The 24,203-nt window shown below is 44.5% G+C and overlaps 1 protein-coding gene across 1 annotated transcript in view; it reads left to right on the top strand.

The window, feature by feature from the left end:
* Nucleotides 1–1,362: 1,362 nt before the first annotated feature.
* Nucleotides 1,363–24,203, top strand: part of LOC100463849 (guanine nucleotide-binding protein subunit alpha-14) — a 187,515-nt gene continuing 164,674 nt past the window's right edge. Inside the window, exon 1 of the mRNA XM_002925446.4 lies at nucleotides 1,363–2,033. Coding sequence (XP_002925492.1) covers nucleotides 1,910–2,033 — 124 coding nt within the window. The 5' untranslated portion in view covers nucleotides 1,363–1,909. The remainder of the gene's footprint in view (nucleotides 2,034–24,203) is intronic.

The following is a 24,203-nucleotide window of genomic DNA, read 5'->3' as shown; positions in this document are numbered from 1 at the left end:
TTGATGGGTGCAAAGAAAAGCAGAGCTCATTTAAGAATGTAAGCACATTCATTTTTAATGCCTGATTCGTTCCCATTCCCTAAACCGTAAAATAAATAATAAGACCTTGAAGCCAGATAGCATCACGATGCCAAGTTTCTTATATAATGACAAATACCACTCTTTCCACTCAATACACTCCTCAGTTTGAACTGTTGGAATATATGCCACTCCTACGAAAGGCTCTTAAGCCTGCTCTTAACAGAGGAGGCATTAGCTCATTGCCGACCGCCGTGAAGTGTTTACGCGGCATACAGTAACTTGAAGAGAAGGAAAAAACAGTCATTATTGTGGACAAGATCCCCTCCCTCCACCTTCCCCTTTCTGCTTTTCCTTTGGACCTCTCGGCGCTCTGCCTCACAACTCTCTCCACGGAAGACAAAAATCAGATGTTGTAACATGCATTCTATTGCAACATTTCAGTACAAAGAGGCGCTTTTTAATTTTTTAAGCTTTTATTCTGCGGCTCAAATAGGCTCTCGACGTTACAGGAGCGGGGTCCATGAGGCGGTGCGGACACACCTTTGCAAGGCAGCTGCTGGCAGGTGCTGCTGCAAACGTGTCAGCCCTCTCTACGGACCTGGAGTCTTTCCCCTCATAAAATGCAAAGTAGCCAGCCGTTTTCCATTTCCCCCATCCCTAACCCTCCTCACCAGGTGCCCACCAGGAAGGGGCCGGGAGGATATTTACTCTCCGCTCCGGCGTTCTCCTATTTAACTGAAGCCCGAGGCAGCTGCCTCTCCGAGCGAGCGCAGTGCCAGCAGGGTCAGGGTCAGGCCCAGCCGCACCTTGCAGGCAGGTTGCCCAGCGGACCAAGACCTTAAGCCAAACCTGAGCTGGGCTGGGCTGAGGCGTCCGGGAAGCGGAAGGAGCCCGTCTAGGAAACCAAAGGTGTGCGGTCTTGTCGCTGGTGTGCAAACCTCACCGTCGGTGCGGGTGGAAAGCCCCACCTCGCCCCTGGTGCGACGCGTCCCGCGGCAGACGCCAGGCTCCGTTCCACTCTTCTTGCAGCTGGGAGGAGTTGAGGCTGAAGTTGGCGAAACTCCCTCACCTGTCTGAACCCGTATCTGGGCAGGAAGCAGGGCCCGGCGGCTCGGCAGGCGGCCCTCTGGGTGCAAGGACCTCACGGCCCGGGAGGCTTGTGTGGGGGCTGCTCCCAGGAACTTCAGGCCCCCGGGACCCGCGCCCCAGCTCCTCGCTGGTCCCTTTCGCCCCCAGGCACCCTCAGTTTGGCGCGCCCCGAAGGCCGACTGGGGCGGACGCCAGGGCTGCAGGTCCGAGACGCTCCGCCTCCTTCTGCCACTTAGAGCGACTAGCGCCAGCTGGAAGCCTTACGCTCAGTCTTAATCTGCGGTCACTTTCGGAACTTTACAGGCAAGGACTAGCTAGGCCCTCTGCCTCCAACCAGTGACGTGCCTGCCGCCTGCCTGGGACACCACCAGGACCCGGAGATCCCGCTCTTCACCACCTCCCCCCAGGGCACCGACGCCCCAACTTTTTACGCGCGGTCTGCGCGCGGCGACTGGGTGTCTGGCTCCCGTGCTAAGGGGCGTGCGCATCTTCCGGGTGCCGGCCGCGCTCCCATCGTCTCGGCTGGCCCTCCTCCTCCCCAGGAACGATCGTGGGGCTGGTGAGCCCGGATCTGCAGGGCACTCCACTGTGCCTAGCGCTCCGATTTCGCCCCCGCCTCCGAACCCATCCTCGAGGACCGGACTGCGCCTCAGGAGGCCAGGCTTCTGATTCCAAAAGTCAAGGCGGCCTTGTCGTCTTCTTTCCGAACGCGGGTGCCTATCGCTGATCTGCCCCGCGAGCGGCCGCGGAGAAGTCGGGCGCCCGGGACCGCGTCGCGCCGTCGGGTGCAGCGCGCACCATGGCCGGCTGCTGCTGCTTGTCCGCGGAGGAGAAGGAGTCGCAGCGCATCAGCGCCGAGATCGAGCGGCAGCTTCGCCGGGACAAGAAGGACGCGCGCCGCGAGTTCAAGCTGCTGCTGCTGGGTGAGTGCCTGCGACTCCGCGAACCCTGCTCGCCAGGCGTTGTCCGCCCTCCCGGCCGCTTCCCTCGCTCGGACCCCCTCCCGGCCTGGAGCCCGCGGGGTGTGTCGCGGCTTCTTCCCTGCCCTTGGGCGCTCGGAGGCCGGCAACTTCGGGGGCCTTACGCTGTCCTTTGCACGCTCTAGTTGGGCGACTTTCGAAGGCACCCCTTCCCTACCCCAAAACAGGGCTGAGACGTAGCATTCGATCAGTGTCTGCTTCGTTTGCCCCTCTCCCTAAGACCTCCTCCATCCCAACCTTTTGCCGCCAGCTTTTTCAGAGCCCCGTCGGGGATGTTGGGGTGGCTGGTGGGAGCTACCTGATGAACACTGTGGGGTGCAGCTCTAGCTCGGGCCCTTGGGCTCTCGATTCCAAAGAAGTACGGTCGGGTGAGTGCTTCCTAAGTGTGGGCTGTGCTCGGTTGTGACCGCATCGCTGGGCTGTAGCAGGGAAAGGTAGTAACCTCCCCGTCCCGGAGAATTAAAAATGGAGGTCCGGGAAATTGGTAAACTTGCTTGGAGAAAAGACAAAGCAAATACTAGGTCAGTAGTGGGGCTGACGACCAAACCCTCGCCACTCACATCACTGTGACCCCAACCGCGTCCCTTTGGTGACCCCCCCCCTTTGGCCAGGCCTTTGTGTCTGTAGCAGGCCCAAACCTCCCCTGCTCAGCTCCACTGAGCGCACTCCTTCCTAGTGTTAGGGCTTGGCTGGCCCGCTGCATTGAATAGTTATTCATCTGGCTCTTAACATTCCAAAACAAAGAAAATGTTAAGGTTTCCCCTACTTAGGTCCTAAGGCAAGGATCCCACATCACCTGACTTTCTAGAACCCCGTTCAATCCATTTGCAGTTTGAAGAACATTTACCTTTTTGTTCAGACCAGGGTATTAGCTGTTAGATCTTTCCAGGTAGTTTGAAGTGTTTCAACTCTTTCCTTCCAGAGAGGAATCCTCTCTTACACCAGTTTATTAGTCTTGAATACAAGGAGTCACCCTCCCAGAAACCTTGAAGGAAAGAAAAGATCGAGTTAGGATAAAATGGAGAAAGCTTTTAGTCAATATTGGCTTCAGGCCTGGGCAAAGGAATCTTTTGGAACTCACTCCCCCTGGGGTTTAGAAGGTATTTGTTAGGGTGTCTGGCCTTCACCACGCTGTGCTCCTCCCCACTGGTCTAGGTGTCTGCTGGTGGAGTGGGCTACCCCCCCCATAACGCTGCCCCTCCCCCACCCCAGACTCCCAGTGGATTATCTACCCAAAGGCCCCAAGCTTGCTTCCCTGGCCTCTGCAAGTGGGGAGGGGGCAGATCTCCTCCCTGAGGAGTGGCTGAAGGGCAGCTGTGCTGGGTGTTGGAAGAGCTTGGAATTCCAGGCTAAGGTCTACAGGTGTGCCCTGAAGACTCCCTGAGGAGAGACCGAGCCTGGGTGGGGGAGGGAAGAGATTGTGACCATCTAGCAGGGTTATTGGAACAACCTGTGTCTGGCCCAGAACCCGCCCCCCGCTCCCCGCCAGGGGTCTGCAAACTCAAAATTGTACCTGGCCTTGCAGGTTGTTAGAAAGCTACATTTGTCAAGGGAGGAGGATTATGTGACAGTTGGCTTGATGACCTCAAAGTAATGATGTTGGGCCTCCATTTGTACTCATGCCCCAGACCCCGCAAATGATAGGGGTGAGCCTGCCTTTGGTGGCATACTTTTTCTCTTCAAGGGAAGTCTGTACCTTCTTTCATTGTGAAGTATGTTGATTCGTGCCAGTGTCTGAAGCATAGTGTCTAGAATATACTAGGAGCTTGACAAATGCTGGCTGTGCAATAAGCCATCCCACACTGGTGAACAAGCCCGTTTTTTTTGCTTTGTTTTGTTTTTCTTTTTTTTTTTTTTTTTTTTGGAGTAAAATGCTTGCATTTACACTCCAAGTGGAGAGTACTGTTTGTCAGGTGTTTGCCCTGGAGGTCCTATTTAATACTGGGGACTCGAATACCTTCATTGCCTCCCCCAGGCCTTTGCCTCAACCCTCTCCTGCACCCTCCAGGCACTGCCTTGTCTCCCAAGATCCCCATTCTCATAGTGCTAGTTACTTAAAAACCTATAGAAATAGTTGCTAAGCCACACAGGGCGGTCAGGAAACCCAAGGAAGGACTCAAAAACTTGGGGTTTCTTTCCCTCTTTCAGGGAGCAGGGCACACTACCATTTCTCCCCAAGATAGAGGAGGCAGTGACTTCAAAGATAAAGAATCAGGACATGGCGTCTGCTGTTTGGTCCCAAGTCATGCAGTCTGAGTGCAGAATTGACCTGAGTCTCTCTAACGGGTGAATTAGATAATCCGCGGCCCAGCTGCCTCAGGTGAAAACTGCACTTTGTGAATGGGAGTTGAGGATCCTGTGTGGAGTGTGGAACGACCTGAAAAGCCACCAGCTCTTTCACAAGGAAGCATGCTTTTGCAACAAAATGATTTGAGGGGGTTTCTGAAGTGCAGTCAGTAGAGCAGTATCCTGTTTACACTTAATAAAAAAACACAGGTCAGTGTCCTGGGGGGGGAAAGATAAAAGCTACTATCTGGTTTGGGCTAGTAATTGCAAGATGTCAACGCGATGCTTTCAGCTGAAGGGGGAGGATAAAGAAGATGATTGAATTTGGTAGAAAGAAATTCCTTATCAGTTTCTCAGATAAAAGTAGGACCAAAAGTAGTTATGCAAGGAACCCTGATGAGTACTATTCAGTGTAGGAAGAAAGCATCTGGACAAAAGCAATTAAATGGGAGAAATGGGATCTTTTATTCATTTTTAATATTAAATGAGGCTTAGTCAAGTGTTGTTAATAGTTGAGTGTTTCCAGAAACTGATGGCTTAATTTTGGATGCAGACCTCATGTTGGAATTATCTGGAAGGAACATATACTGGGGAATTGGTATTTAACTTACATTGGCACAGGGATTAAAAATGTAAGCTCTGAGGACAGACTGCCTGGGTTCAAACCCTGGCTATACACCCCCACCCTCCCCTTTCTTTTTTCTTTTTTTTTTTTTAAGCCATGGACTTGCTTCTCTTGGGTTTGTCTGGTAATAAGTGTCAGCTATCTTCATTCCATTTTTCAGTATTTTTAGCCACCAGTGAGGTGGTTACTTTCTATTTTAGTTGATCAGTTGCAGGTTGCATAGCAGTTTGTCTAAAATGTCCTGGTAGTGCTCTAACAGTAATGTTTTGCTTTCAGTTTCCCTTATTTTCTGAGCTATAAGCTGATTTGAGTCTCCCTACTTATACCAAAATAGGTGAAAATCTTATTGCCTTGGTTATAACAAAATCTCATTTGGAGGCTAATTATCATGTTCCTAGGCTAGAAGTTTATTAGAGGAAGTAGCATAGGGAGGGTGGCTTTCTCCATAAAGTGACAAGCTTTTCTGGCTCTGTGAAGAGGAAAAGGAGTGAAATGGTTAAGTATGCCCATGTTCCTTTATTTTTTCACTTGGTTCAGCCCAACATTTTCCCAAGTGCCAGGCACTACTCAGTTCAGGGATCATTTGTAGGTGAAGTGCTAAATTGGAGGTGTTGGTTCACAGGTGACTGTTAGGAGGAGGATGGTCGTAAGTGCTTCCTGGAGAATAAAAGGTGGTACAAGCAGGGCATGAAGGGGGAATCCTCTGGAGGAAGGATCATCTGAGTAGGCCCTTAAGAATTGGGGCGGTTAGGGGCGCCTGGGTGGCACAGCGGTTAAGCATCTGTCTTCGGCTCAGGGCATGATCCTGGCATTATGGGATCGAGCCCCACATCAGGCTCCTCCGCTATGAGCCTGCTTCTTCCTCTCCCGCTCCCCCTGCTTGTGTTCCCTCTCTCGTTGGCTGTCTCTATCTCTGTCGAATAAATAAATAAAATCTTAAAAAAAACGGGGGGCGGTTAGGGTGCTGATGGCCATCCCTGTGTGGGCTTGTGTAGGACACACACGAACTTCTCCCCATCCACCAAGAGAAGCTCTTGAGGATAGTCTGTGGTGTTCTGAGGCTCTGGGATGATATGAAGGGGTCCTTGGAGGCAAGATTTCATTGAGTTTTTACGTTTTATTTTAGCCTTTTATGTGAATAGTGTGTTCACTACAAAATAGATGTTAACGTAAAAATGCTTCATCTTTCGGTGCCAAAATGTGCTTCAGAATGGGGGACTGCGTGAATTTTTTTCTGTGGCTTCTGTCCGTGATGGCTGGAGTAAACCAACCTCCCCAGGCAGTCGTCTTCTTTCTATGACCCAGCCGTCCCTGAAGACAGTTCCAGAAGCTATTCATTTTGCCTTTAAACTAATAAAGAGCTTTTTCAAACCATGGACTTTTACCCTTTGTACGTTTTCAAATAAAGTATATCGAGGTATAATTTATATCCAGTATGGAACCCTGGATACATGATATCGTGTCCTCCAAAAGTCCTCTCTGGAGGCCCGCCACATCCGTCTGCCCCTCGTTGGCCGGGCTACGTTCGGTCCCTTGTTCAAGGTGCTGCACGTTCTCTCTACTATCTAACGGTTTGGTGGAGAGACACTTAAGGCCAGGCGAGTATCCTGCTCCTTGCAAAGATACCCCTCAGACTTCGTATCTGTTCGTGATTCCTGATCAAAGGTACACCCTGACGGCTACAAAATGATTTTCCAAATCCTGTGCTCTCTATTTCGTATTTGGCACTGGGCATGTTACTGTAAGATCCTTCCTTTTGCCACTATTTATTATCCGTACATATCCGTGAATCCCTCACTGGGTTTTACTTCATTCCTGTACTTCAGTGTGCAGTGAGACCCCTTTCAGGCTGCTGCTTGCATCATGGCAACATGGCCCATCCTTTTTTTTTTTTTTTTTTTTTAAACCCTTTCTTACTCTTTGGCATAAAGATGAGTCTGGAGCTCCAGCTGACTTTCCTTCCCAGGCAGGGAATAAGCCATTTCTCTACAGGGTCTTGGTGACTTTTAGTGGCAAACAGAAACTCTTACGATGTTTAGGGCCCTTAAACAGAGCAAGGAGACAATTCAAATCACTCACCAGTTTTGATGTACCTGAAGGAACCACGTTTCTCAAGGCGTAGAGTTCGAGGGTGGGCGTCTTGAGGTTGTAATGCTGTGAGCAGATGAGGGGGGACTGGACAGTAGAGTTAGACAAAAACAATGTTTAAAAAAGTCTTAACCCTCAAAGGTTTTTTGTTTGTTTTCTTAAAAGATGCCTTGTGGTTTATAAAACCCTTTTTCTTTCCCGGTGATACTTGAATTTAAAAAGTTTTCTTGTAAGAATCTCCATGTGTGGGGTTGCAGGGAAGGGGGTAGCTGGATTGAGAAGGCAGAGAGGGGTTTTTAGTGAGTGAGCATAGCAAAGCTATTAAGTTACCAAAGACAAAGGTTGATATTCAGGCTGAAAGGGGACTCACCAGGATGTCTCATGAAATGGAAAGAATTGAATGATAGAAACTGGAAAAGCATAAGTACCAGGGTGTTGCTGGGGCCTTTACAGGACCCAGCCATCAGCATGGGTTGGCTCCTTTGTTTTTCCAAGTTTGAGAGCTCTCGGAGCCTTTCTTGCCCCGATGAGAGCCCAAGGTCTTGGTGTGACCTCCAGCTACACTGCTGGATCCATCAGTTCTGGCCAGGGGCTGTAAAGCAAGACCTGCTGTGTCATCTGAGTGCACACGGCTTGGGGTGGGGCTCCCTGGGGGGTCAAGCAGCCCTTGCAGCAAACGCTGTCAAAGGATCGAAGTGTACCAGCAGAAATCCAAGGGCTCTGAAGCTGGAAGCCGCTGTAGGAGTCTTTGTGGGGGCCCTCATTTTGATAAGGATCAATTGGCTCTCTGTTGATGGGCAAATTAATGGGCTGTCATGTCAGCCAGGGTTCTGGGCTGCAGACCATTTAAGCAGAGGAATAATTTATTGGAGGGGAAGCAGGAAGCAGGTTCCCACAGAACCGCTGGGAATTGGAGAGCAGGCTCAGCCAAAAGGGCATGATCCAAGGGAGTTTTGACACTGGTATCAGTCCACACGGCCAAGCACACAGCCAGGGACTCCCCCACCCCCACAGCAGTTGAGGACTGGACACTTAGCTCCACAGCCGTGCTATAAATCATCTGTGACCATCTCCTATATCTTGTGTCACTTTGCAAAACCTCAGGCCGTCTGTGCTCAGCTGCCAGGGAGCTGGGGGACAGGCAGCATGGAATGATGGTAGGGACAGGTTCTCTGGGTTTAAAATCTGGGCAAGTAGGTCCTAGTGGTCTACCAACACCCTGTCTGGTCTAAGGCCACTTGCCTAACCATTTTGAGGTCACTGATAAAACTAACATGTTCTCCAAAGGACACGTGGAGAGAAGGGTCAACAGCATGAAGGCTCTGCTGGTGCCTCATCTCAGAGAGCAGGGTCCTGATATATGGCCATAACCTAGAATCATGAAATAAGCAGCATGTTAAGATTTGAGAAATCTAAGTTGGCTTTTTTTTTTTTTTTTTTTTTTTGCTGGAGAAGGCTCTGAGTATTGGCTATCTAACCATGAACAAGACAGTCTTCTCTCAACCCCAGGATCCTCACCAGGAAAGTGAAAGTTTTGGATCAGATGACCCCCTGATATCTTTCCAATTCTGTCATCCAGTATCTTCTATCAGTGGTTCTCAAAGTCTGCTCCCAGGAGCACCGGCACCTCCTGAAAACGTGTTAGAAATGCAAACTCTCTGTGTCCGTCATGGATGGCCCTCTGGATCAAGTTCAGGAGTGGGGCCAGCACTTTGTATGTGAATAAGCCCTCCAGACGGTCCCGGTGCACGCTCAAGCGTGAGAACCTCTCTTAGAGCATTGGTCCGGCACCCAGGACTGGCCAGCCTCTGATTGTCTATACCTCTAGGCTCTAAGGCAGATACCCTTATTTTTCAGCAAATATCCAGGAGGCCTCTGAGACTGACCTGCCTAGGAGAGGATTGCTTTCTTGAAGTGGAATACATCACTCTCTCATCAACTTGGTGAAGGGTGGTCAGAGTCTGAGCTAGGTAACTTGCGTGGTTATTTAGCATTTGTGCCCATGTGCCAGGTGGGTGGGCAAAGAGCAAGCACATGTGTACGCTTACCTCAGTGAAGAGTCCTTATAAAAACAAGTGTTCGCATGTGTACGCACCCTTACACTTTGATGTATTATCAAAAAGTGACACTCCTATAGAACTGCAGTGGCCTTAGGGCTAATGACCGTTAACTGGTGACTTTCTATCCCGGACTAAGTAGCGTAGAGGAAGCATGTTCTAGTAAGAGCTGCTGTGGATCTGTTTTGTGTTTTGTTTTGTTTTGTTTTTTGAAAAAGCACGTGAAACATGGGCTGGTATTTCCAGCCAAAGGGTGCTATTTCTTGGTGGCTTAAAAAACTTTTTCTAAGTAACTGCTGAGTTCTCATATTTTGTACTTAAAAAAAAATGAATAGGAAAAAAGAACATTCATCTTTCATTATTTTGCCTGAAAAGGTGTCTTCTGGATTGTCGGTCCATTGTCAATGACCCACAGATGGGTTAACCACGCTGCCGCTCTCTTGACTCTGCCATGAATAACAACACCTTCGTTCTGAGTGACTCATTCCCTGCATTTTTGTTTCTGGTGCTCAGCGACTATGTAATTGGGAAATACAAGCCAATTGTATTACTAAACAATATCAAATAAATGAGGGTGATAAATCACATGGAGAATCCTTGTCTAATCTACATAGTGTTGTATTTCGTAAATGAATGTCTGCAACTGACTGGAAAAACTTTAGCTCATCTCTTACAGAGCTTGAGAAATAGAAGTGCAAACTTGCATTTTATGAATGGAGAAGAAAAGGTCCAGAGGCGTGAAGAGACTCAGCAGATGTCACAGGGCTCGGTGACTAGTAACTAACTGGCAGTAAGCCAAGGCTAGGAATCCAGTCTTAGTTGCCAACTCATTTTTTTTCATTAAGTCAGTCTGAGTCCTGTTGTTGAATTTCTTAGTTTCTAAGGCAACATTGATTATAAGACATGCTATTGATTTGAAAACAGCTTTTTAGGAAAACAAACACCATCATAAATGCACACATCAATGCAAAGGCATCTCAACTTTAAAAATGTTAATTTGTGTGCCAATTAGTCTTGGAATCAAGGGTTTAAAGGCTATTGATTCCTCCCCCCCCCCCCTTAATCAGATAGTACAAACTTAAAATAAAGCAAAGGTACTCCAGTTACGTAGAATTGAATTCATGAAACCAGTTTAAGTGCTGAAGTTAAAAGAGAAACTTCTATGTATTGGTGTCATCCCACCTGGTTCTATTTCAAATGAAACTTGAAAGAAGTTGTTTCATGGATTAGTGGGGCTGTGAGATACAAAGGAGGTTAAGAAAAAAATGAGAGCCACGAAATGTGAGAGCTCCAGTAACTGAGTGATGGTGGAGGCATCCAGGCAAATGATTCAGTCTGGGGAGAGTTTCACATGAGACCTTGAACTCCATGAGCGTTTTGCTCACCACCGACCAACTGCCTGCCTCCTTCCTTGCCCCAGTGCTGAGCACAGACCGTAGCTTAAACACTGGTTGAATAAATATGTATGTCTTTCTCTCCATGAGCTAGCAGATGGGTAATGTGAAGAATTCTTCATAGTAGCTGGAGGTCCCTATTGGTCAAGGTACTTTAGGAACATTCATGAAAGGAAGACTGGCATGGGTTGGATCTTGAAGAAAAAGCAGAAAATTCTGGAACTGATTTTTTTGTTACATCTATCCATTATCTTAGTTACCTATTCATGTTGACTGTTTATGCCTAGAATAGTGGTCAAAATATGAAAATGGAGCCCGGGTCCTGGAATAAAATGATTAAGGAGGGCAGTTGTGATGATCACCAGGTGATATGCACAACTAATGGATTGTTGAACATGACATCAAAAGCTGATGATGTACTGTATGTTGGGTAACTGAACATAATCATAAAAAAATTCCTTGTAGTTCCATAAGGATTTTCCTAGTAACTGTACATAAGATTTTGATATGTAACTGGAAATATAGTTGAGAAATGTTTTTCTTTCTGAAATAATTTGAAAAAAATCATAACTCGTCATAGTATTCATGTAATTTTCTAAATAAGTGGTAGGTCTGCCTATATAAAAATAAAGGATTTTGTAGGGGCCTCATGATTTTAGAGGTTCCTCTCATACTTACTTTTATGAATAAGAAATTTAGAAGCTCTGAAAAGAGAATCAGTCATTTCAAGGACTTAAATCCCCTGAAGTTTAAGACCTAGTTTGGTGTGTTAGGAGCCATGTCTTAGCCTGAGCAAATTTGATAGGAAATGGACATCTTTCTGTGCAGCTAACAGAAAATAATCGCCTGATGTTGCCCTAAGTGGGGATGTTCGAAGTGACAAGGCATGATAAACGTATTGCATTTGTTGATACAAATGTTTGTGATCGGTTCTATTTAAATCAGTGGCTTAGAGATTTTAGGAGTTTGTGTTTGTTTTAAAAAATTCGAGAGTTAACAAAACAGGACTATCCACTTAAAAACCTTGCAAGTAAGAATGTTAAAAATATTGTAGCCTATTCATCTAAAAAGCCATTCAGAAAGTGCTATTAGACAGTTAATTTATTTCTTCACATATCAAAAATGGAATTCCTTGAACAAGATTGAAAGGTCTTCCCTTCTTCTCTGCCTGATTCATCCAATTCTACCTATCTGTTCCTCAGTAATGGTACCACTGACCACTCAGGCACTCAAGGCAGAATCCCGAGGGTCTTGAGTTTTCTGCTACACCTAACACTAGAAATGGAAATTAAAATAATAAAGCTAACATTTATACATCCAGCCCTCCTTCTGGGCACTTGAAATGAATGATCTCGTTTACTCCTCACCATCCTTTGAGGTACAATTATTATTACCCTTTCCATTCTACTGATGGGGAAACTCTGGTCCTAGAGCAAGGTTCACCAGGGGCAGAGTCAGGGTTTGAATCTAGACAGTTTGATTCCAGGGCCCTGGTTCTTAATCATAGTCCTGCTCCTGACTCCCAGAGCCAACACCTCACCAAAATCTACTCCAAGAGGCCAAATCTCAACTGTGTCTATTTCTTGCAATTCTCTTCGCACCATCTCTTGTTTGAATTCCCCAACCTCTTCCTCGCCCTGAGTCCAGTGTCCACACTGCAGCCAGAGTGACTTTGTAAAAATGGAAATTGGATTGCTGTTTTCCTGCTCAAAATCTTTCTATGTGTTCTCCTTGCCCTTGGGTGCAAATCTAAAATCTATGCATGGTGTGTGAGACATGGTATCTGTCCCCTGCCACGTTCTGTGACATTATTCCCTGTGATCACTCTCCTGCCTGTAGGGCTTTCTTTTAGGAACTTCAGTGGGCCATCCTCCTTAGGCCTCTGCACGTGCTCATCTCTCCACCTCCAAACATGAGGTCCTAATAGTCTTCTAGCTAATGGCTACTTATTTTCAGAATGCTTCTTAAATATCCCTTCCTCCTGGAAGCCTTCACTGACTGATAAAAATTAGTTCCCCTAGAATATTCTTGCATAGCCTGTTCTATATTTCTTATTTGAGATTTTGCTCGTTTCTTTAGGTAGGCTTGTATTGCTATAAACTTCCCTCGTAGAACAGCTTTGGCTACATCCCAAAGATTTTGGATTGTTGTGTTTTCATTTTCATTAGCTTTGGTGTCTGTTTTTGATTTCCTCTTTGATTTCTTGGTTCACCCATTTATTGCTTAATAGCATGGTATGTAGCCTCTGTGTATTTGTGTTCTTTCCAGATTTTTTCTTGTAATTCTAGTTTCATACCTTTGTGGCCAGAAAAGATGATAGGATTTCAATCTTCTTGAATTTGTTGAGACTTGTTTTGTGGCCTAATGTGATCTATCCTGGAGAATGTTCCATGTGCACTTTGAAAGAATGTATTCTGTTATTTTTGGAGGGAGTGCTGTGTATAGGTCTGCTATGTCCATCTGGTCTAATGTGTCATTCAAAGCTACTGTTTCCTTGTTGATTTTTCTGTCTGGATGATCTATCCATTGACGTAAATTGGGTATTAAAGTCCCCTAGTATTATTGTATGACTGCTGATTGCTTCCTTTATGTCTGGTAATAGTTGCTTTACGTATTTAGGTGCTCCCAAGTTGGGTGTATAGATACTTAAAATTGTTATATCCTCTTGTTGGGTTGTTCCTTTTTATCATTATGTAGTCTCTTTCTCTGCCTCTCACTACAGTCTTTGTTTTAAAGTTTATTTTGTCTGATACCCTAGCTTTGTTTTCATTTGCATGGTAAATGTTTTTCCATCTCTTCACTTTGAATTTGCATATCTTTAGGTCTGAAGTGAGTTTCCTATAGGCAGCATATAAATAAGTCTTGCTTTTTTAATCCATTCATTCACCTTGTATTTTTTTAGAGCATTTAGTCTATTTACATTCAAATTCATTATTGATAGGCATGCACTTCTTTTTTGTTACTTGTGGTTGTTTTTGTGGTTGTATTCCTTTTTTTCTTGCTGTCTTTGCAGTTTGATGGCTACCTTTAGTGTTAGGTTTGGATACCTTTCTCTTTATTTTTGTGTGTATCTATCACAGATCTTTGACTTGCAGTTACCATTAGGTTCATATATCACACCTTCACAATCAGCAGTCTATATTAAGTTGATGGTCACTTGAATTTGAACCCATTCTCAAGGCACTGAAATCTTTACTCGCTCTCCCCATCTTAAATGTTTGTCCTATTTTACATCCTTTTATTTTGTGAATCTCTTGACTGATTCTTGTAGATATAATTGATGTTTAATGCTTCTGTGTTTTAAACTCCATACTGAATTTATGAGTGATTAATCTGCTACCTTTATTATATATTTGCATTTACCTGTAAACAATTTTTTTCCATAATTTTCCTACTTCCAGTTATGGCCTTTCCTTTCCAGTTAAGGGGTTCCCTTTAAAATTTCTTGTAAGTCTGTTTTAATGGTAATGAGCTCCTTTAACTTTTGTTTGGCTGGGAGACTCTTCCTCTCTCCTTCAATTCTGAATGATAGCCTTGCCAGGTAGAGTATTCCTGGTTGCATTTTTTCTTTTTTCCTCTCAGCACTTTGCAGGCCAGAAGGGAGTAGCAGGATATATTCAAAGTTTCTGATGATAAATTGGCTAAGAGCCCTACAGGGTTTCCCATGTATGTAACGGTTTTCTTTTGCTGCTTTTCAAATTCTCTTTATCATTACTTTTTGCCATTTTAGTTATTATGCATATTGGTGTGCATCTCCTGGTGTTAATTTTCTTAGGGGCTTTCCATGTTTCCTGGATCTGGATGTCTGTTTTGTTCCCTGAAACTATGGATGATTTCTGCTATTATTTCTTCGAATAGTTTTCTGCCCTCTTCTCTCTCCCTCCTTCTGGGATCCCTATAATGCAAATGTTACTATGCTTCCTGATGTTGCTGAGTTGCCTTAACCTATTCTCATTTATTTTTTTGGCTGTTCAGCTTGGTTGCTTTCCATTACTCTGTCTTCCAGATTGCCAAGCCTTTCTTCTGTATCCTGTAATGTGCTGTTGATTCTCTCTAGTGTGTTTAATTTCAGTTACTGAGTTCATCTCTGACTGGTTCTTTCTTATATTTTTAAGCTTTCTGTTGAAGACTTCACTGAGATCCTCCACTCTTAAGTCCAGTGAGTATCTTTATAAGCATGATCCTGAATTTTTTTTTTTTTTTTTTTTTTTGGTCAGGCATATGGCTGATCTCTGTTTAATTTAGCTCTTTAACTAGGGTTCTTCTGTCCTTTCATTCAGGACATATTCCTCTGTCTCCTCATTTTCTGTCTCTGTGTTTCTATGTGTTAGGAAGGTCAGCAACATCTCCTGATCTTGAAAGTAGTGGCCTTAGGTGAAAGAGGTCCCATGGTGTCCTGTAGCAGTGTCCCCCGGTCACCAGAATCAGGGGCACCAGAGGTGTCTGCTCTCTGGGTTGTGTGTGCCCTACTGTTGTGGTTGAGCAGTGTTGGCCTTCAGTCCAGTCAGCAGCAATGACCTTCTTTGCCTACTCTGTGTGCACTGGGCAGTTTGGGTCCCTGTGCTGTTGAGGACCCTGTCTGAGGCTACTTTTGACGCTCATAGGTGGGGGTGGTTATCTCCCCCTCTCTTGAGGGCAGTAGGCACTTTGGAGTAGTGCTAGGCCCTTCTAGGGCTGCTTGCTGGGTGTGTCGGGGTAGGAGCAGCTTTGGAGGAATGCCTGCCAAGTGGGGCAAGTTGGTTGGGCAGGTCTGTGGAGGAATGCAGGGCCAGGCACACAGTCCTAGCCTGACAGGTGGAGAGTGTTTGCATTGGTTCCTGCAAGTGTCTAGCTTTGTAGACTTGGGGAGGGGAAGAGGAATGGTTCCCAACCTCACTTATGTTTTTAGAGCAGTCTTCTAATGATCCCTGCCCCTCGAGGGCACATTCTGATCTCAGTGCATAAATCTCTTCACATATACCCCAGGTACTTTTCAAACTGCTGCTTGTCTGCTGTATCCCAGCAGGGTTATTCGTTATGCTGGTTCTTTTTTAAGATTTTATTTATTCGACAGAGGCAGAGACAGCCAGCGAGAGAGGGAACACAAGCAGGGGGAGTGGGAGAGGAAGAAGCAGGCTCCTAGTGGAGGAGCCTGATGTGGGGCTCGATCTCATAATGCCAGGATCACGCCCTGAGCCGAAGGCAGACGCTTAACTGCTGTGCCACGCAGGTGCCCCTGTTATGCTGGTTCTTGAAGGGCAGGAACCCAGTTTCTTAGTGCCCTCTGGTTCTCCTGGAGCTAACCCCGCTGACTTTGCAAGTACCTGAAGTTCCGCCCCACTGATTTTTTAAAAGCTCACAAAGCAAAGCCCCACTGTTTTTTCCAAAGCCCAGAGTTACGGACGCTTGTCTTCCCAGTGTGGGTCCCCTGCACAGGGGTGCTTGGGGCGGGCCTGATCCTCTCATTCTCCCTTTTTGTGGTATCCCTGCCGTTTGTAATTAGTCTTCCTAGGGTTTGGTTCTTCACGGGGTCTCTGCCCCTCCCACCCTTTTCCATGTGGCCTCCTTTGACCCATTAACAGGGGAAGGTCCTTGCTGCCAGTCTTCGGGCTGTTTTAAGAGTTTGCTGTACCTGCCGAACCGTTCCCTGAATGTCTATGGGGCGAGATGTGCTCAGGGTCCTCGCACTCTGTCATCTTCCTGACCTCCTCTATGCTTCTTTCTTCAAGTAGTGCTCCTCCTAGTTTGAAACTCTATTTCTGATAGTGTATTGACCGTCCTCCCTTCTAGTCTCTCAATTTGCTGAGTGTAGGGACTACTGGAACCCTTTAGCATTTTGTGTCGTGCCTGGGTGTTCCAGAAACATTTGCTGAATAAACAAATTTATTGCCATGTAGTACCAACAGTATCACATAAAAGATGCGATATTTTAACCTCAAGAAGTGTCCAAGGCTTATTCTTACTAGAATATAGCATTTTAAATTGAAGAAATATCTATCTATGCCTGTCCTTTTTAAACTTTAAGACTAATGAACTTCATACTGACGTTGGACTGTGGGCTGATGTTCTGGAAAGAATGATTTATTGCATGTGTCTCATTTGTTTTCTAAGCTTTCAGATTTATGCATAGAAGTAAATACTTGCAATATTAAAAGTATTTTTAGTTTTTTAAAAAGAAAACCACAGGCCCAAAATGACATCACTTAGGTTAAGGCCCTAAGTCAGTAAATCAAGACTTAATACCTAACTTAATTGCAGTTTCAATCCCTCTGGAAATGTAACCTTTATCCAGTCCATGTTGGTTAACATGGGAATTTCCTGGTCAGCAGTAAGAAATTCACTCATAGACCCCTTCCGTTCCTCTTAAGAGGGCAACTTTGCCTAAAACAACAGATTCTTTTGCTAATAATTTCCTTTTTCCCCACTTCCTTTCTACCTTTAAAACCTTTTTCTCTTAGGTAGCCCTTTGGAGCTCCCTTTTATCTACTAGATGTGATACTGTTCAATTCATGAACCAGTTAATAAAACCAATTAGATTTGAAATTGACCGCATTGAATTTTTGTTAACTTGCAAAGCGGCATATTTGTAGCAGAGACTAACAGCCGCCTGAATATCCGTTCTTCCTCCTTCTGTAATATTAGGAATTTTACCTGGGCACATGGACACCCAGCTAAAGACAATTTTTATTATTTATCTATCTATCTATCTATTTATTTATTTACAAACCAAAGCATCACTCCTTTACTCCATTTTTTTATTTTAAAAGAAATCTTACCTAATTTTAACTCACTGGATTCTGCTGGCCCTCCCACCTGCAAGGGCGACTCGTTTCTTCTCTACCTAATTTGTGTTAAAGAGATTCTTACACTTTTTAAGCTCTTCTGTCTTGAGACTATCATTTCTTTCACTGTCTCTGAACTTTAAAGAGGAAAAATTCAGATGATAGACTCAGGAGAGGAGACAGATGAGGCCATTTCTCAACGCTTGCCTGTATTCTGCTGTTGGATATGCGGAGTTTGAACGCATCAGTCTAATGCTTTTCACACAATTTTTCCCTTTCTATGGAAACATTAAGCCATTTAAAAATGATTTTTAAAAAGCAAGATGAGGGGCACCTGGGTAGCTCCCTTGGTTAAGGGCCTGACTCTTGTTTTTGGCTCGGGTCATGATCTTAGGATCGTGAGATCGAGCTCTGAGTCTGGCTCTGCACTGGGCGTAGGGCGTAGGGCCTGCTTAGGATTCTCCCTCTGCTCCTCCCCTCCCCTCACCCCCCAACCCTCCCCTGCTCATGTGTGTGCTCTCTCTGAAAAATACGTAAATAAATAGCAACATGAAATGGAGTGAATTAAACACAAAGTCCTAATCACAAAGCATGAGCTACCAAAAATGCCACACCAGCTGCCAACCTTCACAGCAAGTATTTGGGTTTAAATGTTGCTGCTTCTAAAATGTCTAGAAGTTGATTGAATCACTCCTTTTAATATCTTCTCTTTGTCTTTGTCGCTGTGGAATTGTGGACTATTTATAGGTCACTCATGCGTGAGAAAACTACTTGCACTTTCCTTGACCATTTTCAAATTAGCATTCATTTAGGGTAATGAAGTTTTTCTTCCTTGCTTAATCATTTGTGTAGGCATTAGGGGATGGACAGGTGGAGAAAACGAGGAGGAAGCTCTGGTTTACTTGACATAAGCTCTGCGGGATAACATTGGACAGTAAAGGTAGCCTCTATCAGTGAGGAATGGCCCCAGCAGAACACATTTATCCTGTGCGTGCGGGTGCGTGGAGGCACACATGCACACAGACCGTCACCTCCACCAGATAATTTGAAATCAATTAGCACTCAAAGGGAACTTAAATTTGCTGTTAGAATTAAACCACTTCTGTCTGCAATGGAGTTGTATCTTGGTACAAACCAGAAAATGGCCGGAAAAGTTACTACCCAGGAGAAGTATATTAATCTGTTTAAAGTGTTTGGAGCGTCTGAATTTCTTTTTGAAGTCCTCTTCCTCCTTAAGGACAATCATATTGGCTAAAACAAAGGGTTTTGTGTTTATTGTGATTATGGAAACTCAGTATCTTATATCTCCTTGAGCTATAATTAGAAATGTTTCTAATTTGTGTCTTTTCCAGAATTCTAAACATTCCTTATTAGACTTGCTGCATGGCCTGTTTAATGAATTGCTTTCTCCCTTAATACTTTTAAACTTTCAAGTACCTGAAAAAGCTGGATGTTGTTAAAGCCTTGTGGATGAGTTGCCAAAAATCTTTGGTATGAATCCCAGTTTGGCTTTTCATTTGTCGTGTGACCTTGGGCAAGTCACAAAATCATAGAGGCTCCTCATCCATAAAATGAGAAGGCTGGATGGAGCAGCCTAGAAGTTCTTTTAGCTCTGAGTTGCCATGGTAACTCTTCAATCATAGAGGAAGTGTTAGTTACCTTGATCACTTAAGATAGACTCTGTGTGTGTGTGTGTGTGTGTGTGTGTGTGTGTGTGTGTGGCGTGCCTCCAGCACAACTGAAGAAAGTATCTGGTTGCTGTTTGCCTTGGTGATAAGTGGCAGAAAGTTTTTCACATTCCTTTGTTCTCTGTGTTTGAGTTTTCATGTAACATGAGACTTTATATGTGCAATAATTTCAGGGTGTTAGAACAGGTTTGTCAGGGACAGAAATGTATTGCATTGGTAATCTGACCAGCACCTCTGATGTTGGAAATATCCTTTGACGTAAAAATGGCTCCCAGACTAACACGATTTGTCATTAGCCAGACGCCTTCCAGCCTTCCATTTATTTTAGAGTAGAAGAATGTTTTAATAATAATAGCAATAAACTTAACCTCTTAGAATCCTATCTGGCATATAGTCAGTGTTACATATCTATTAGCTGATTTCATCCTTGCAAGTTAGTGAGATATGCAATAAACTTTTTTCCATCATACTGATGAGGAAACTGAGGTAAAGAAAGATTAAATGAGCTGTCCAGAGTTACTAAGTGTGGGGCTGGGATTTGATTGACCCAGACAGTTTGGTTCTAGGAATTCCTTACTCTTACTACTCTTCCCTACTGCCCCTGGAGAGAACCCATCGTAGAGCATCCGTGGCTGGGTCGGGCATTGGAAATCCGTCTGAATGGAGGCAGTGGTCTGGTGTGTGGTCCTGTGTCTTCCATTGCAGAGCAGTGTCTTTGGGTTAGTCCGTTAATCTCACTGAACCGGTGCTCTCCAATGGAAATAGAATGTTAGCTGCAAGTGTGAGCCACACGTGTAATTTAAAACTCTGAAGTAGTCATGTTAAAAAAAACAAAAAACAAAAAACAAAAAAAACCCCAAAAAACAAAAAACATAAAAAAACTGGCAAAATTGATTTTAATAATGTATTCTATTTAACCCAATAGATGAATGTAATTACTCAACATGTGATCAATACTATTTAGGAATGAGATCTTCTATTTTTTTTCCATATGAAATCAATGAAATCTGATGTATATTTTACATTCAAGCACATCAAATGACCCGCATTTGAAGTGTTCAGTGGCACCATTTAGTTACTGGCTACTGGACTGGATTGCACGGCTCTGAACTCCTGAGAGCTACCATAAAATGAGCCCATGGTGATGAATGATCTCTAAAATGTCAGCTCTGAAATTCTAGAAATCTATGATAAGTACCTGTACCCCTTAAATGATTTCCCATGAGATTACATGTTTCTTCTCTGCTTAAGTAACATGGAGAATGCACTCTAAGCTAAGAATTAAAGCATCAGAAAGGCAATGTAATGTCAAAATAATGTGTGCATATCAAAGAAGGAATTTCAGCAAGTGACCATGCTCTAGTGGGTTTAAAAAAAAAAAAAAAGATTGCTTTGCAAATCTCCAGGAACTTACTGTGGGCCAGGTCCTGTTCTAGACATGTGGGATTCAGAAGAGAATAATTCATAGCCTCTGCCTTCATGGGGCTTAGACTGAAGCGCAACAATAAATAGATGTGTGGGTGATTTTAGGCTAGCTGAGTACCATGACGAAAAATAAAGGGGAGTAAGGGGTTGCGGAGTAGAGACTGAAGGCCCCCGGACATTGGTGGGTCTAGTTTTTATAGGAAGGCTTCTCTGAAGAGATGGCTGTTGAAGGGAGATGGAGTTGAGAGAGGACAAGCTACACGAAGACCTGGGAAACCGTGTACCAGGAATGACAGAGCAGTTTGACCTGGAAGACGGCCTGAGGTGTAAGTGGGCTCTGTGGTTCTGAGAAAGAGCTAAAGGCTTTGTGTTGAGTTGAATGAGAAAGGAGGTGACAGGAAGCACGGTTGGGGAAATAGGAGTTCAGATTTCATTGTAAGTGCTGTGGAAGGCCAAGGGAAAACAAAGGTTGGCAGAGGGAGGTGATTTGATTGTTTTTATGAAGAAAAACTGTGCTGGACAGAGAATAGAGTTTAGTCAGTGTTTAGTCAGAGTGGAAACAGGAAGACCAATCAAAATGCTGTGGGAATAGTCTGGGTAACCTGTCATGGTGACTTGGACTAGCATAGGAATTATGAAACTTGAGTTGGTTAGATGTTTCATATATGTGTTGAAGGTAGACTTGATTGATCGGATGTATTGGTAGATGGCCCAAAGATATACAAGGCCAGAATCAAAATGATCCTTGAGTTTTTGGCTTGAGTGACTGGGTCAGTAGTGGTGCCATTTATGCAGATGGGTGAGAGGAGAAAAATGGGTTTAGAAGCAGAAGGAGGTGTGGGGGACAGGGAATCAAGAGTTCTGTTTTCAGGCTTTGAGATCGATATGTTTATATAAATGTAGATAACAGGCTTGAAATTGGGAATGAGATTTATTGTCTTCATCTTAGATATTCAGAGAGAGGACTTTGCTGTGACACAGAGCAGGGTGTATTGGGGTGCCTGGGTGGCTCAGTCAGTTAAGCATCTGACTCTTGGGCTCAGGTCATGACCTCAGGGTCATGAGAACAAGCCCCAAGTCAGGCTCTGTGCTGAGCATGGAGCCTGCTTAAGATTCTCCCTCTCCCTCTCTGTTCCTCCTACCTCCTCAAGTGAGCTCACTCGCGTGCTCTCTCTTCAACAAACAACTAGAAGTAAGGCTATAGTTTCATCTGGGCACTGACTTGAATTGTTTCTTTTAGGATAAAGATGAGGCCTTGATGATTCTGAGCCTATCCAGATGGTAATATAAATGACAGGTCCGGGAGTCATGACTTAGATAAATGTTTTCTCTCTAGTGCTCTAGGGTCTTGGTCTTGTGTTTGAGAAAGAGCTGTAACCAGTGCTGATAATCAGCTGGTGAGCACCAGCGCTCTCCTCCTTGGTGCTAAACACTGATGTATTCTTATGCTAATTGGTAAAGAGCCATTAGCCAGAGTGCCCTCTCCCCCTGAGGCTAAAAACCTAGCCATCAGAGCCTCACTTCTGGAATACTCTAGATTTTTCCCTACTAAGTTTCCTTGGCTCCATTCCAGCCACTACAGTGGAATAGCATCTGTTTTGATTGGTCAGTGCTCATGCCATACGTGTTACTAATCTTTGACTATCACCCATCGTTCTACCCTTAGTGGGCCCAGACCAAGCCATTTGAATGTGGAAGAGACACCTTCTTGGATCAGTCACTTGCAAAAAAAAAATCCAGAATAGTGATATCCTCGATCTCTCATGTGAATTATGTTTCCACTTACTTTATTGCTCTGTGAATACTACACATGTTGTATAATAGCCACTGGTGAGGTTGACAAGGTCTTACATGCTTAAGTTACTTGTATCCTGGCCTAAATACTACAGATGGAGCACTTCCCATATTACTCCGTGACTAAGATCTATGAATTTTCAGACGGAACCTTTGTTCTTTCATTTCACATTTATACCGTAAAATGTGGCTCCAAGACGGAGGAAATATTTGAGTTACGATAACGAAACAAAAGGTCTTGCGTGCTCCCTTTGACTCTATGCTATCTCTTGTACTGAGGGCTTTCTCTGATAAAAAAGGAAAATAACACCAAAAGTACTGATGATTCTGTACCACTCTGAAGGCTTGCATTCATAGTGAAGCCTTGAGTATTGTAAAATTCTGCACTCATTTAAACAAATACACTTGTGTGTACATATAACCTAAATATAATATTCAATAATCTGGGCGCCTGGGTGGCTCTGTCGGTTAAGCGTCTGCTTTCAGATCCCAGGGTCCTGGGATCGAATCCCACATCGGGCTCCATGCTCAGCAGGGAGCCTGCTTCTGACTCTCCCTCTGCCCCTGCTCTCTCTCTCTCTCTCTCTCTCAATTAAATAAATAAAAATCTTTTAAAAAACTTTAAAAATATGCAATAATTTGTGTAATGCTATGTATTTCATTTTCAATCACTAATGTTGAGTTGGGAGATGCTAAGTATAAACTGTATGTGGTGATAAGTAGGTTGATGAAGGGACAAAAAGCTGTGTGAAATGGGGTGGGGAGAGGGGCTTCAGCTCCTGCTTGGCCATCCTGCCGTAACAGAGGGTCCCATCTTCTTGGAGAAGGGGCACGTGCATGGAGTGGTGACCTACAGCAGCATGAACTACCCGCTGAGTGCCTGGTGAGGGTAGAGCAGAATGTGCTGTTTCCCACGGCTTCGGGCTTGACCAAGTGTTCCCGGAGGTGGGAAGAACTGATCGAGATCTTGACAAATCTGTGTTACTTACGTACAAAAAGAAAGATGGTGCTTCTGATACCCTAGACTATTAAAAAAATGTCCCTTGAGACTGATTGGTCTTTACCGGTTTAAGGAGCATTTTCTCTTGACATCCCAATTAGGGATAATGAGAGGCACTGGGAGAGTTTATTCTTTAAAAAGTTGTTGGTTAATTTGGGGACTGATGGAATCAAGTGACCAGTCATATGTCTTACTGTGTAAAGGTTCTGTCACATTTGTTTCAGCAGCTTGAGAACTTTATTCCATAGGCAATTGAGAACTTTCTCTGTGCCAAGAACTGCATGTACAGAGAAAAGATTGACAAATATAAGTGGATTTTTGGTTAAATGGGACTTTTAAACCCTCTGGTCTTTCCAAGTTCATAATCCTTTAGGAGGCAGGCTGGCTTCTATTGCTTTACATACTTTCAGCATTTACAGTAAATTATGATTATGGGAATATTTGCAATCTACCACCCCCATCTTCCTAGCCAAAAAAACAATATTCTTTCTGACTAGGTCAGCTGGTAGGCTGTAAATGGGAAGAATCTATGTAGCGGATGATTCAGAGAGAATGCTAAGGTACTGAGGAAGGCCAAGTTGACTGACAGTCCAGAACTGAGGTGGGGGAGAAGACAGAGAAGAGCCGTGTCAGGAGGGCTTTTCTGGATGGAGTGTTGAGACTAGGAACGTCTCAAGGAACATTTTCTCTCTGTGTGGAAGATATGAAGAGGAACGTGAAAGATAAGGAGAGAAATTTTGAGGATACATTCTGAAAATTAAGAATTTACCTTCCTGTTGGCATTTTTTAGACACTGACCTAGAATTGGAGAATTCATGTTAGTTGCCTAGACACCCCAAGAATGGAGGATCCATGGGAGTTGGGCTGACCTTGTGTGACAGCAACAGGTGGATGGAATATGTGTCTAGTGTTGGTCATTGGAATGTGGCTGAAAGTGATGTGCACCATTTCCATTTATTAATTGGGACATCAGGCTTTTTAGCCATTAACGGGAA

The sequence above is a fragment of the Ailuropoda melanoleuca genome, chromosome 17, assembly GCF_002007445.2.
Source record: "Ailuropoda melanoleuca isolate Jingjing chromosome 17, ASM200744v2, whole genome shotgun sequence".
Classification (NCBI taxonomy): Eukaryota; Metazoa; Chordata; class Mammalia; order Carnivora; family Ursidae; genus Ailuropoda; species Ailuropoda melanoleuca.
This window is presented reverse-complemented; position numbering and strand designations above follow the sequence as displayed.